This window comes from Anguilla anguilla, chromosome 6 (genome assembly GCF_013347855.1).
Source record: "Anguilla anguilla isolate fAngAng1 chromosome 6, fAngAng1.pri, whole genome shotgun sequence".
Taxonomy (NCBI): Eukaryota; Metazoa; Chordata; class Actinopteri; order Anguilliformes; family Anguillidae; genus Anguilla; species Anguilla anguilla.
The window spans coordinates 3,952,331-3,968,090 of record NC_049206.1 but is presented as its reverse complement, the minus strand read 5'-3'; the positions used below and the strand labels follow the sequence as shown (position 1 = coordinate 3,968,090).

Here is a 15,760-nt window from a genome sequence, read left to right as displayed (position 1 = left end):
CTCCCCCACAGTCTCTTGTCTGTTGTTTGGGAGCCAGACGCAGACGTTCACACCCTGAGCGTTTTCGCCAAACTGATGTGCGCCAGACACAAAGCCTGCCCCGTTAAATATATTACATTACCGGCATTTGGCAGATGCTCTTCTCCAGAGCAACTTACACAACTTTTTACACAGCATCCATTTACACAGCTGGATATATACTGAAGCAGCGCAGGTTAAGTACCTTGCTCAAGTGTACAACGGCAGTGTCCCACCCAGGAATTGAACCTATGACCTTTCGGTTACAAGCGGTATAAAAGGAGAAAGACTGTTTAACAGTGAGGGGGGGGGGGGGGGGGGGGGGGGTAGTGGTGGGGGGTGCGGATGCTGCAGCTTAAGCCCAGTTCAGACCAAAGATTGACGACGCGGCGAGTAGGAACTGGCAGCGTTCCCAAAACTCGCCGCCTGCCATTGGACGAAGTGGAATCGCCCACGGTCGCGTCAGAACGTTAAAATCCTCTCAAGAGCTGCTTTACCTGGAGCAGCCCGGAGAAATTTATGAATGAAATATTACAGCGGTCCAAGCTAATAAATTCAACATGTGATGACATGACAAGCAAGCCTCCTGATCACTCATAATAGCGAATAAGTTGCAATATTTGTTTAAAAAAATAAAAATAAAAAATAAAAATTGTGATGAAATGTGGCTTGTTTAAAAAATATATTTTGCTTATATGTGGCAGGAGGCCACTGATCATGTTGTCAACCACTAAGAGAGGGCGGAACCCAGCCCCCCTGCTCCTCCCCCACCCCCATCGCCCCCACCCCCACCCCCCGGGCTCTGAGCAGTACCAGCCAGGGGATCAGAGCAGATTGGGCTTCGGTGTCGTTCATCAGCACAGAATGGGAACCCTGGGAAATCGTGTGCGCTGGGCTGAGAGAGCGGGAGGCTCAGCGATCTGAGGCACTGGGCGTCCCACTGAGTCCCCTTAATCAGGCGATCGCTCTCCTGGGCCAGCCAGTTCCTAACCTTACCCCCTACCGCCCCACCCCCCACCATACCCCCCCCCCTTCCTCATCTATCTGTGTCTGCACTCATCGCAGTGACTTCTTACTGTCCGTTCTGGAGAGCACACGCACAAGCACAGAGGGGTGCAGACAAGTGCAGGCCAGCTGCCCTGATTGGCTGTCGGCCGGAAATCTGCTTCTCCGATTGGCTGCAAGCTGGAGACCAGCTGCTCTAATTGTCTGTGAGATGGAGACCTGCTGGTCTAATTTGCTGTGAGATGGAGACCTGCTGGTCTGATTGGCTGCGAGATGGAGACCTGCTGGTCTGATTGGCTGCGAGATGGAGACCTGCTGGTCTGATTGGCTGTGAGTTGCTGGCCTACTGCTCTGATTGGCTGTGACCTGGAGCCCTTTAATGCCAGCTAGAAAAGAAGCGGCCTGTTTTTTTTTGTTAATGGAAATGTCCAGAAGAGACAGAGATGTCTCATTAGCCTCGGTGATATAGTGCTCCTGTGGAGCTGCAGGCTCTCCGGGAAAGTTTAATGAGCTGGGAGGACAGTGTCCTGTTTAAACCCCCGGGGGTGGGGGAGAGGGTGGGGGGGCGGAATGGGGGGGGATGGGGGGCAGGTAGGCAACCTCAAAGGCAGGTGTGTGTAAATCAAGCCGCAGACCTGGACGGTGAGCAGGCTGTGTGTTAACACCAACCCTGGAGAGGAGGGAGTGCAGCGGCAATAAAAATAATCACTGTGAAGCCATTATGAAAACACATACTCACCTGGGTAAGGAGAACTCTCTCACACACACACACACACACACACACAGTACACACACACAATTATGCACACACACACACACATACAGTACATACACACAATTACGCACACACAGTACACACATACACACACAATACACACACACACACAATTACGCACACACAGTACACACACACACAGCACACACAGCACACACATATACACACACACACACACACACAAACACACACACTTTCTCTTTCTCACTCCTATGACTTAATTTTCATGCTTTAGGGTGGAAAAACAGACAATTCTTCACATGTGGCCCCCCCCCCCCCCCCTCGGTGCACCACCGAGTCTCTCTAGATTTTAGCGCAGATTATTTAAATGCACCAGACAGTCAACCTCCACAACTCTTAACACTGAAATTTCTGTGAACCATTAAAGCTGAATCACTACAATTAGACTTTCACATTCACCTTCACTTAGGGGTGTGACCCCTGTAACTGTCCCATAGCCCCTGGAACTTCAGGTGGTTATGGAGCAGAGAGCACAGAAGGAACTCAGGAGCTGAATATCTGGTGAGCATAAAGAATCTGTGGCGTTAGCTTGTAAGCCCCGCCCACCAGACACATAAGGAATGGGGGGGGGGGGGGGAGACCAACATTCCGTAGTGACATCACCAAAGCATTCCCAGTTTGAGAAGTCTGCATGTCGCAGGTGAAAACAGAAGCCTTATCATTGTTCTTTTTTTTAACGGAATTTAACAAACGTGCAAGGTATAATAATTCAACACAATTTATGAAATAGTTCAGCATCAGAAGAGAAAACACACAGTCATACTGGATCAACATCAGATCAATTTTTTGTTGTCGTTATTTTTATGTTCTTAAAATGTTTTGATGATTATTTATTCTTTGTCATCCTTATAAAGAATATAAGACAATAACTATAACAGGAATGGAATTCATAATAACACCAATAAATATTAATAGGTAATACGGACCAGATTCACAGTAATTTTCCCCAGAGCAGGGCTCACAGTTCTGCTGCTCAGATGGTGAGGAGCCCAGGAGTGACGTGATCCAGCAGAAAGCCAGAACACGTCCGTTCAGAAACGGGCCTTTTCTCTCTAAGTTCTGGTGTGCGGCATTAAGGGAAGGGGAACTGTGTGTGTGTGTGTGTGTGTGTGGGTGTGTGCGTGCATGTGTATGTGCATGCGAGTGTGTTTATTTGTGTGTGCATGTATGCAGTGGCTCATTAGGGTAGTTTTGATCGTGTTTTTATAGTTGCCAGCCATTCCTTTTGAACTCTGAGTTCAGTGCAAACGGAACGTGACAAGCTGTCAACAGACTCTGTACATCTCTCTCTCTCTCTCTCTCTCTCTCTCTCTCTCTCAATCTCAATGATTCTTTCCCCCTCTATGGATTTACTGCACTTCTATCCCTGATCTCCGTGCGTCTGTTTGTCACAGATGGCAGGAAAGCCATGCAAAGTGATATGTCTGTTTGTGTGCACTTGTGTGTTCGATAGTGTGTGTGTGTGGTGGTGGTGGTGGTGGTGATAGGGGGTGGGGGGAGGTCACTGTGTGAATTTGGTCCGGGGAGTCTTAAGGAATGAACACAACCAGATTTCAAACAATTTTAAATCCCACAGAATATTTACATCACAGAAAGATGCTTGTTCTTGTTTCAGTTTGTTGCTGTCCTGTTGGTGTATACCACAAAAGCTGCTTCAGTGTCAGTGTTTTTTAACTGATGTTGTTATTTTTGCCGGCAACTCAAATTATATATTTTTTAGAATACACCGTAAGAAATTACCAGCAAGTAAAATGGCATTTATATAAAAATATGGGAGAGAGAGAGAGCGAGCGAGAGCGCAAGTGTGTGTGAGAGAGAGAGAGGGAGAGAGAAAAACAGAAGGGTAGAATAAGAGTCTGAAAGCAGAAGAGAGGGACAGAGAAAAGCGAGAGAAAGACAGAAAAGAAGAGCATAGACCTTATGAGATCTGACAACCAAGTGCATTGCATTGTGTTTTTTTCTGTCCTTCTGGTTGGCCGTACGACGCGGCCACATCTTTTGACCGCAGGAAGTCATTACATTAGCACAGAAACGGTGAGTGATATCGTGAGGAGAACATGTGCAGATGAAACCCAGGTCTTCCTGGTGTCCCTTTACTCCAGAGTTTCAACAAAAGACGTAAGAAATTCACTCTACAACACTACGGCTCCCAGGATGGGACAAACAGAACGTCTTACAAGTGCACAATAAAGTGGTCGATTGAAATATTTGGCAAGTCATTTAAATAAAAAATAAAAAATTAAAACAATTAAGTATGAATAAGGATGGGCATTAAAATCTGTAGTCCAAACTCATTTCTGGTCATGGAATACAAAAACATTTTTTGAAAAAAATTAAATTAAATTAAAGACTCAGGCATGTTTTTCATTGCTTGTGTGTTCCTAATTAGCTTATTCTCACCTTTTTTTTTTGCAATATATATTTTTTTGCGTGTTATTTACAAGTGGTCATTTACCAAACCCAACTCACAACAGCAAACAAAAACATAACGACGAAAACTGATTTAGGAAAAATGTAAGGGGTGTGGGGGTGGGGGGGGGGGGTGGTTGTGGATTAGCACAAGTGCGAAAGACCCCACAACAAATTTAAGAACAGAAGCAAAGGACACAGGTAAAGAAAGGGGGGAAGAGGAGGACAACGTACAGAAAGAAACAGATAAAGAGTCAGTTTGAGGCCTAGCGGAGCCCTTTCAAGCCTCGGCGTTGGGTAGAATTCCATCCCCAAATGAGTGAGCTGGGGGCTGGGGGCTGGAGCCTCGGGGGCTGGGTTTTGGAGCTGGGGGCTGGGGGCTGGGTGTTGGAGCTGGGGGCTGGGGGCTGGGTGTTGGAGCTGGGGGCTGGAGGCTGGGGGCTGGGTGTTGGAGTTGTTACAGGACAGGGACGGGGGAGAGGGGGGTGGGAAAAGCAGGGGGCGGTGCCGGAGAGAGAGCGCGGGAGACGGGATTGGCTGTGGCCTCAGTCGTGGGCGTGGCCCTCCGCGCCGCCCTGGTGAGCCCTCTTGTGCTTCCTGCGCTCCCGGCGAGACCGGTGGTGGTGGCGACGGTAACGGTGCGGTCTCCGGGCTGCGGGACGGGGGGACGGGGGGGACAGGGGGGTAGAGAGGACTTTAAATATTACACAAACATCGCACGCTGCACCTGTGCTGTCTTCTTACAAACCAAAGAAAGGGGGGATGGGCTCCTACAGACACATAAATCAGGTCTCACAGAGACGAGGGCCTAGTTTCACAGCTCTCCTTTTATCTTAAAAAAAAACTGCTAAAAATGTTACACTAACCCATTTTAGTGGGTCATCCTCCCTCAGAGTGTGATTGGTCTGAACAGACAAAAGGGGAGGAGTCTTGATAACACCGCTCATCGTTCTCTACGCCAAGAAAGGGGGAGGAGTCTCGATGACGTCACTCACACTTTGTGCAGACCATCTTGGGCGTGTCCCACTTCCCGCTGGGGCGGCACTTGGTGGTGGCGGCATGGCGCTGGTGGAACCCCTCCACGCACTGGTATCGCACCACGGAGTGGATGTCATAACGCGCAAGCTTCCGGCCAATCAGGAAGGCGTTGTCCACGGCAGGGGGCTGTCCACACAGCACTAGGACAGAGAAGGGTCAATATCATCATGCATTCCCGTCCCGGGTTTTTGCTTTGCCATTTCCTCTGCTCAAACACTCAGTGTGATCTGGCGGTGGACTGAGGTCATGTTCTTCCATCACCATTCCGTTCTTTCAACACATGTCCCTATTCAGAACAGCTCCAAAATAAGTACGTACAAGAAGGCTTCAAGAGTAGCAGTGTTACGGAGAATGTAACAGTGGAGCAGGAAGTGCTAGAATACCATCCTTTTAGAATATTGAGAAGTAAACTAAGTGGTAAACTAGACTCGACAGAGAACTGCAGAGGCATCGTCTCTCTATCTACACAACGTGTTTGACCCAGGTCTGAATAGGATATTTTCCTGTGCTGCAGTTCCTCTTCCTTTCCCTAGAGGGTGCTGTTTCTGCTGAATCCTAGACGAGCATGTTTCCATCTCTCCTCAGCAGAAGAAGAGTCGCTGTCTGTCATTCCAGTTGCTCATTTCAGCCTCCTTGAACCCGTTCCTCGCTCCTTAGCTCCGCCCATCGAAGGACGCAAAGGAAAGGAAGTGAGGAAAGGACGCCAGAACGGAGGAACGGAGAAACCGAGGAAACGTGATTTAGACGATGGAATGGAACGTCCTTCTTCTGTCAAGTGTCAGTTTGAACCCACAGGAATTAGACGTGGGGAGAGGTGGATCCACGGGGCGATCATTTAATACGTCACACGTTCCAAAAAAGAAAAAAAAACTACGCTTGTGTTTCCGTGCTCAAAACGTTATTTAAGAACCTCTCAGCTCTTCGCTTCTAGCTCCTTCAAGGAGCATTTAACAGGTTGGAGACGTCCTTAAACATGGCGGACGTGGATCGATTTCCAGGTCAGGCGAGGACCGAGGAGACAAGGACGGATAAAAGAAGCGATTGGAGCGAGCTCCGTGTGCCCCAGCACAGCCCAGGGAGTCAGAGGCAAAAATTAAATACAGAGTACCACCCCATCCCCCCCCCCCCCCACCGTCTACAGCTGTATCATTTCTCATCTCTCCTGCCCGGGGTGTCCGGGGGAGCGGGGGGGGGGGGGGGGGGGCGGTAGGGGTGGGGGTACGGAGGGGGGGGGGGTTTCTACCTGCATCATTAATCCCACGGCACAGCTCCACACAGCCGTTTAAAATGAAATGAATCCCGGGAACGAACGCTCCATCTGATCCGCCTGTCCGCCAGATTGATAGAGCAGTGAAGACGGGGTCCGAGGGTTCGAGAACGGTTCCCGTTTGAAAACCTGCGCGCGTGCGCGTCAACGTTCCGTTTACACCTGGTGTGAATTTCAGCCTGCTCTCAACTGACTGCATTCCCTTCCGTGAAGAGAGATGGCCCTGCAGCAGGGGCTGTGTGTTTGTTTATTCTGTCGCTAGTGGGAGGTGTGCCAACACTGAGTAACACTTTTTAAAAATTCTGAATCATCTGCAGCCCAAAATGTTTATGCTGGGCTACATTTACTGCATTTGTGTACAAATGTAGGGTAGCAAGACAGGCAACCACCCCCCCCCCCGCCCCACAGATTTAGCTAACTGTAACTTACCTGTTAGTGCACAGGTGTAGTTACCTGTAGCTTTCTTGCAACTTACAGCAGGCACACAGGTGTGGTACAGGTGGAGTTATGGTGTAGCTTACCTGTAGTAGAGGTGTAGTTACCTGTAGCTTTTATGCAAATTGCAGCAGGCACACAGGTGTGGTACAGGTGGAGTTATGGTGTAGCTTACCTGTAGTACAGGTGTATTTACCTGTAGCTTTCTTGCAGATGTACGGCAGGTATACAGGTGTGATACAGGTGTATTTACCTGTAGCTTTCTTGCAGATGTACGGCAGGTATACAGGTGTGATACAGGTGTATTTACCTGTAGCTTTCTTGCAGATGTACGGCAGGTATACAGGTGTGATACCGGTGTATTTACCTGTAGCTTTCTTGCAGATGTACGGCAGGTATACAGGTGTGATACAGGTGTATTTACCTGTAGCTTTCTTGCAGATGTACGGCAGGTTGTAGTTGCAGGGCACGTCGTTCCACTTCCCGTCCTCGTGGGCCACCATCACCACGCAGTCCTCGCCGCCCGCGAAGAAGTTGTCCGGCTGGTTCTCCCGCCAATTCTCATACTCCTGCAGGGGGCGACGGCACACAAAACAATGCAGCTCAAATGTACACAGACCAGACAGGTAAACTTTTCTAAGGACATTTTACAAACAAAGAAAACAGAACTAACAGAACTATCCCGTTATTATGATGACGGTGATGATGCTTATAATAATAATAATAATAATAATAATAATAATAATAATAATTAGTAGTGAGGGCCCTGTGTGTAAATGGCGGGGGTGTGCAGTAGTGAGGACCCTGTGTGTAAAAGGCAGGGGGTGTGCAGTAGTGAGGACCCTGTGTGTAAAAGGCAGGGGGTGTGCAGTAGTGAGGACCCTGTGTGTAAAAGGCAGGGGGTGTGCAGTAGTGAGGACCCTGTGTGTAAAAGGCAGGGGGTGTGCAGTAGTGAGGACCCTGTGTGTAAAAGGCAGGGGGTGTGCAGTAGTGAGGACCCTGTGTGTAAAAGGCAGTGGGTGTGCAGTGTAGTAGAAGAGCAGCTGTGGCTCTCTGAACCAGGCTGTATGTGTGGGACATGCAGGAGGGTCCAGGGATGTTTTTTTACCCATGGGGCACGGCGGCGACTCTTACCGGCTCCATGTCGTCCGTCCACTGGAAGTCCTCCTCCACCGTGCGGTCATTCAGGCCGATCCAGGCGTTCTCGTGCCCCAAACCTGAGAGAGAGGAGGAGCAGTTACACCCCGGCCCCCCCCCCCCACCGACAGGAAACGCCACAAAACGTACAGCAGCAGGCGTCATACACCACACACCCCACACAAACACAGGGCAAGAACAGAATTCCGTTCACACGTCACATTCACAACGAGGTAACTGTAAAACTCTCGAAAGCGCTGAAATGTACTTCTAACCAGCGTTGCGCATCGCTTGTACTGCAGTCACGTGATACTGTAAATGTTCTCCAGTGAATTCAGGGGTGAAGTTTAAAATCGGTCCTTTTGAGAGGTGCGAGGCTGAATCCCTCGTTTAGCCTCCATATCTGCTTCATTTGACCCTTAAACCCCCCCCCCCCGGGGGGAAGGCTGGTAATGAGCAGCAGCAGCAGCTAGCAACCGAATTAAAACTCACGCTGGAAACATCGCGAGCTGCGTGCTTGAAAGAGCAGGCTGCTGTGACCCCGAGTGGGTAATTAATGTTCACCTGCACAGCGCGCTGTCAATAGGTCTGAATATTAACTCACCACTGCAACTCATATCGTATGCATGCATAAGTCAAGGTCCTATGGCGTATAATTTTTCTCTTTTAAATCCTGGGCAGTGCCATAATGGACGTATTAGTTTATGTATTGTTTATTTATTCCAGCGGTTTTAATGTCGTCTCAGCATGGATGTTGCAGATTAGCTTCATTAAAGGGGACATTAGTCTCTCCCACTCAAAGTTAAGGTCCAGTACACACTGTGTTGGGTATTTTTCTCAACTGGTTACTGGGTATTTTTGTGTGCTGTGTTCTGATTGGCCATGTTCCATTGTGTGCTTTGCTCTTATTGGTTGTGCAAATATCTCTTATCTGTATTGCCATGCCCAGGATGTTCTATGCGTGTTCCGATCGGTTTTGCTGTGTTGTCGCATTCTCTTTGATTGGCTGTGCTGGTTGTGTGCTCTGCTCTGATTGGTTGTGCTGGTTGTGTGCTCTGCTCCGATTGGCTGCGCAGACCGTTGAGGAAGTCCTGCTCGGCGGCTGAGTGGACGCTGGCCAGGTGCCCGCCGTGCTCCCTGCAGTCCCTCTCGGCGTCCTCCCAGGTGTGCCGGTGGGTGAAGTACCTGTAGCAGTGACCGTGGAACTTCTTCCAGCTGCGGTCACAGCCCTCAGTGTCTGTGGGGGGGGGGGTCAGAGCACAAACAGCAGGGTGTGTTCAGCAGGGGGGGGGGGGGGGGGGGTCAGAGCACAAACAGCAGGGTGTGTTTGGGTGTTTGGGGACAAGGGTCATTTCCTAATGTAGCTCTCAATGCACACACACACACACACATCTACACACACACACACCATAGACATCTACACACACACACACACACACATCTACACACACACACACACACACATCTACACACACACACACCATAGACATCTACACACACACACAAAATGCACACACACAGACACACACATCCACACACACACACACACACACATTTACACACACACACAAAAATGCACACATACAGACACACACAGAAGCTCATTTGGGTTCAAAACACTCTTAAAATCATTTACCTCCTAAAAGGCAGTTAAAAACAAGCTCAGAAGAAATTATCAGCAGTTCCGCCGTTTGCTCTGAATGCGCAGATTAGCGCGCGAGCGACTGACTCCAGTAAATTAACGACTCTGCTGGCGAAGGCATCTGCATCGCGCCTCTTCCACTGCCCCCCCCCCCTCTCCGCTCAGAGCGATAATTCCCCCCCATGCTGAGGTGTGTGTGTGCGCGTGTGTGAGGGTGATTGTGTGTGTGTATGTTTGTGCATGTGTGTGTGAGGGTGCGTGTGTGTGTGTATGTTTGTGCATGTGTGTGAGGGTGAATGTGTGTGTATGTTTGTGCATGTGTGTGTGTGAGGGTGAGTGTGTGTGTGTATGTTTGTGCATGTGCGTGTGAGTGTGTGTGTGTGTGATGGTGAGTGCGATTGCGTCTCAGCTACTGACCCTGTTCATACTGTATCAGCTCCTGAGGACATTGGCTTGCTGCTAGCATACAGAGATGTGTTTGTGTGTGTGTGTGTGTGTGTGTGTGCGTGTGTGTGTGTGTGTGTGTGTGTGTGTGTGTGTGTGTGTGTGTATGTGTGTGTGTGAATGTGAGTGTATGAGTGTGTGTGTGTGAGACCTACTGCACAAAATCAAGCATATAAAATGGCAAGAACCCAGCCATTCAGCCCCGTCTTGAATCCGCCATTTTGGCTCCTCTGTATTGCAGGCTGGTCCTGAAGGATGCAGCTCCCGCAGGTTGTTCTGGCGTCCTTTTGATAAGCTGGCAATGTGTGCCTTGCAAACAAGGCGTGTGGACTCTTCAGCCAAGCACACCGTTAAAATAAACGGAACTAAAGTACTCAACACCTGCAAACACTGAAACTCCCACTCCGGTCTCCCAGCTCTGTGAAAGGCATGGTCCTGACCACTGCATTAACACTATGCGTTAAGGCATCTCTATATGAAAACTACCAGCCCTGCAGCCTGCTGAACACTGAACACACCGCATACTTATAATCTTTCAGATTTTTTCACCGCAACCACCACGATGAGCAGTGCATCTTTTTTTTTTTCTAATTAATTTTTGAAAAATTTCCTGCAAACTCTGTGCTGTATTGAGAGCTATCATAATTCACACACTCAGGCTCAGGGCTTTAAATATTACTGCCAAATGCTTGCCAATTATTCAGTTACAGATGAAAGCTTTCCCTTATTACCAACAGCGAGAAAGTAATTGCAGCCATCTAATATGAAATGTTTTGTTTGGGAAACTGGTAACACTTTACAATAAGGTCACATGACTTGGCATTAACCAATGTAGCTCTTGACTGCTAACTACTGAAAAGTTAATCCGTGTAGCTTTGTTAATGCATTTGTACATCATTAGTTCATGTTAACAACTACATCAGTTAATCCTAATTCATGTGACTTTATGGTAAAGTGTTAACCGGAAAAATAATCTCAATCATATAATTCTGATGCTGCAGCACACAGTACCTGCGATGTCTTTGCTTTTTAGTCACACTTATTAGAGTTTATTAGAGATCGTGTAATGTATGAGTTTATTAGAGATCGTATAATATATGAGTTTAGTAGAGATCGTGTAATGTATGAGTTTATTAGATATCGTATAATGTATGAGTTTAGTAGAGATCGTGTAATGTATGAGTTTATTGGAGATGGTGTAATGTATGAGTTTATTAGAGATGGTGTAATGTATGGGTTTATTGGAGATGGTGTAATGTATGAGTTTAGTAGAGATTGTGCAATGTATGAGTTTATTAGAGATTGTGTAATGTATGAGTTTATTAGAGATTGTGTAATGTATGAGTTTATTAGAGATGGTGTAATGTATGAGTTTATTAGAGATTGTGTAATGTATGAGTTTATTAGAGATCGTGTAATGTATGAGTTTATTAGAGATCGTGTAATGTATGAGTTTATTAGAGATCGTGTAATGTATGAGTTTATTAGAGATTGTGCAATGTATGAGTTTATTAGAGATGGTGTAATGTATGGGTTTATTGTGCAGTTACCACTCTTGATGCAGATCACATTTTCGCACTCAGACACGAGTCTTGGGAAACTCATTTCTCCTCTCTGAAATCTGTTTGTGTCCTTGTGCTAAACAACAGGAACTTTATTCAGGACTTCGTTTCGCTCCAGAGGCATTGCATTTTAACAAGTTCAAAGCACAAAAAACACCCCGGTTTAATTTCTCTGGGACACACGTATCTGCCCCTGAAAATTTTAGAAATGTATTTCCTTGTTTAAAAAAAAAAAAATGAATTATTAATATTCACGGTAATTAATTTTACAGTGATACACAGCAAAGGGAAAACCTAATGCTGGGAGAGTGAGGCTTCATAAACCATTCATAAAGCCTTCATAAACCATTCATAAGCCTTTCATAAACCCTTCACAAACATACATGTACCCATCATAATGGCCGTAGTTATCGCACAGTGTCAATCACTTGGACCAATCGAAAGACTCGGCTCGGCTCCTCCCCATAGCAGAAAGACTGTGATTGGTTCCTACCAGCTTACCAAGGAAAACACACCCAATCCCCCGTCATTAGAGGCAAGCACAGAGAGGGGGAGAGAGCCAATGAGAGAGAAAGGGTCCCATATTGTATGCGAAACAGAGACTGTGAAACGGCACAGAATGCCACAGAGCTTTCGTGCCATTTTGGGGAGTCTGGCAGCAGGCAGTGCTCGTTAAGGACAAACTGAAGCAAAGGCTTCTGGGAGGCGCGTGCTGTTAGGGGACCGTTCCAGCGTTGGGCCAAGTCCCACAGTCTGGTATCAAATGCCTCTTTTTTTTTTTTAGGTTGGTAATTTTGTTCCGGTTTTGGGAGTTCTCAGTACTCCCCCCCGATTGACGGCGGGCCCAGGCGGTGGTCTGACGGGCGATGGGGCGCTTATTTGCCGAATTTCACCAGTTTAAACGCGCGAGAGTGAGAAGAAGTGGTGATTTGGTGACGCGTGGGGCGGAAGAGAGCTTTCACCTGCCTGCAGTCTCTGAACTGGGGGCAGAAAAAAGAAAAACAAAAAAAACAAAAAACTAATACTTACAGCTGAACCAAGAGAAGACATAAAAACGCTCTCCCTAAACTCCGGGGGGGGAAGTAGTTTAGCTCACCCAGGATGACCACAAGCCAAGCGTACAGCAGGAAGGCTATTTATGAAGCAGGCCTGGTGCTTCTGGGGCAGCCAATCACACTCCCCCAGGGCCTCGGCTCAGAGAACCAGGCCGCGAGGCATGCTGGGATACGATGGGGTTCGCAGCGTGGGTGTAGGCGTGCAGATTTTCTAAACTCTCTCTCTCTCCGGGTTCTGTGTTGTTCAGCCTGGCCGGCTTCTCACCTGTCCAGCCGCCCCCCCCCCCCCCCCGGTCTTACCGCTGCACCACATATCAGCAAAAACCAAGCGCCAAACTGCAGCCAACAGAGGGCCTAATTCACACGAGCGCAAATCCACGAGTTGGCATCTCGGAATAAAAAAAAAAACAAAAACAAAAAACGTCAAGTTCCCAACTCAACAGGAAAAGCCCCAAAAAAGCGTAACTTATGACAGTCAGCATCTGGGAGGCTCCTCCGGGTATTAAAATAATTTGACTGTGTCTCTCCTCTGGGTTTAAAATGAGGCTTAAACAGGAAAACAAAAATGAAAAAAAAATAGCAACAACAACAACAACAACAACAGACCCAAAGAAACCTCTCGGACAAGAGCGCGAATAGTTTTTGGACAAATAAAATTTTTTTTTTAATTAAATACTGCGCGGAAGAGAAACAAGACTGCCGGCCAATTTTGACTGGATGGTCCTGAAAACTTCCACTCTCTCTGGAAAAATACCCCGCCCCTCACTGTGATCAACAGCCTTTTGGTTAATACCCCTGGCACACGTTCCTCCAGCATGGATATTAGAGGTCATTAATCTCCATTACTGTACACACACTGCCCAAAGACTCAGAGGAGAAAGATATTCATCTGGGGGGGGGGGGGGGGGAGGGATTTGGGGGTTGAGATTAATTTTCAGGACGGGGTGTTTGCGGAGTCGGCTGCATCGCTCTCGGTCTCACCCGAGGAATTTGGGGCGTTGCTCTCTCGCCGGAGATACCCGGACAAGACCGCGCTCGCGCCCGCCGCTGACCGGGCTCGGCAAACATCAAACACCGTTTAATTAAACACAAAATGCCAAAGGGCCTGTTTGGGCATGGGACGCCAGGGGACGCCTCCTGCGCACCAGACCGGGGTCAAATCATTATTTCGAGCACCTCAACCTCGTAAGACGCTGGTCAAGCTCCCGCAGATTAAACGATGTTTGCCCAAATTCTTCCTTGGTACGGCTTGCGCGCATTAGGGACTCCGGTGCTGCTTCGCTCGCCTATCGAGGAGGACGAAGAGGGAGGAAAGCAAGAGCAGGAAGGATAAAACCCCCCCAAGCTATGCGTGAAGCAGCGAGGAAGAGAAGAGTCCCTTTTATCGTTTTAAAACGAACGTGCTTCGACGCTGCCTCTCCTCGGGGGTTTCATTAAAGAAATCTCCTTACTTCTCTTTATTTGTCTGATGAAATCCCGGCGAAGGCGATTCAACAAAAAGTCTGATGTTCTATTGCATGGATACACTCTGTGGTCCGGTATCTGTTAAGGCACTGTTCTAGTGCATGGATACACTCCACTCTGTGGTCTGGTTTCAAGGCACTGTTCTAGTGCATGAACACACTCTGTGGTCTGGTATCAAGGAACTGTTTTTCTCTGGGGAGAAAAACTCACTGATTGGCTCCTTATATGAAAAGAAGCACCGTAACAAGCACAGCACTGGGGCATCACTGCATGTGTCTGAACAGATTTCGATTGTCATCCATGGAATATTTTTTTTAAATAATAATTTTCTTTTTTTTTTTGGCGATATTCCAAGCACGTCCTGCTCTGTGACGGCTGAATGGCTGATGCTCTGGAAAACGCCGCATTTTTCTGATTTTGCGGCCGCGGTGCCAGGGCCGTGAAGTGGTCACCTGGGGCGCTGGGCTGTGCTCATCCGACAAGTTTAATTGCCCACATAGAGGCGGTCTCCATGGAAACCGGAGAGGACCAGCATCGGGAAGTATATTGTACAGCTCAAACCAACATTATTATTATTTATTATTATTTTTTTTTTGGATTAAATTTCAGCAGTGAGATAGGAATGGGGGTGAGGGTGGGGGGAGGAGCATAATTTCTCTATAAACAGGCCTCTGGGGTACGGGGGGTGTGGAAGGTGATTGCTCATAAATTCGGTAAATTCAGATTTTGCAGTTGCGGTAAAACACACACACACACACACGTCAGCCCGCAGCGGGGCAAACACACTCCCGCGATCCGCGCGTTTTTAAACATAATCAGGAATTTATTTTAAAAGCCAGCGCTGCTGTGAAGCGCTACCCGTCGCCGCGGCCTCTGGACCGCACGGCGGGGTTCGGAGGCGCACCTCAAACGCAGCTCGTCTCCTGATTGGCAGAGCCGTTTAATCACCCAACGTGATTGGCTGATTCATTCTCCTTACCTTAGTTGTACGTACAGGGATAAATGTGATTGGTTAATTAATTCTCTTTACCTTAGTTGGAGGTAAAGGGAGAAACGTGATTGGCTGATTCAGCCTCTTTACCTTTGTCGCAGGCACAGGGGGAAACGTGATTGGCTGATTCAGCCTCTTTACCTTTGTCGCAGGCACAGGGGGAAACGTGATTGGCTGATTCAGCCTCTTTACCTTTGTCGCAGGCACAGGGGGAAACGTGATTGGCTGATTCAGCCTCTTTACCTTTGTCGCAGGCACAGGGAGAAACGTGATTGGCTGATTCAGCCTCTTTACCTTTGTGGCAGGCACAGGGGGAAACGTGATTGGCTGATTCAGCCTCTTTACCTTTGTCGCAGGCACAGGGGGAAACGTGATTGGCTGATTCAGCCTCTTTACCTTTGTGGCAGGCACAGGGGGAAACGTGATTGGCTGATTCAGCCTCTTTACCTTTGTCGCAGGCACAGGGGGAAACGTGATTGGCTGACTCAGCCTCTTTA

General features: G+C 48.1%; 1 protein-coding gene across 1 annotated transcript in view; it reads right to left on the bottom strand.

Moving 5' to 3' along the window:
- Positions 1 to 4,666: 4,666 nt before the first annotated feature.
- Positions 4,667 to 15,760, bottom strand: part of LOC118228974 (neurocan core protein-like) — a 76,730-nt gene continuing 65,636 nt past the window's right edge. Inside the window, 5 exon segments of the mRNA XM_035420570.1 lie at positions 4,667 to 4,880; positions 5,224 to 5,406; positions 7,393 to 7,537; positions 8,103 to 8,185; positions 9,184 to 9,342. Coding sequence (XP_035276461.1) covers positions 4,774 to 4,880; positions 5,224 to 5,406; positions 7,393 to 7,537; positions 8,103 to 8,185; positions 9,184 to 9,342 — 677 coding nt within the window. The 3' untranslated portion in view covers positions 4,667 to 4,773.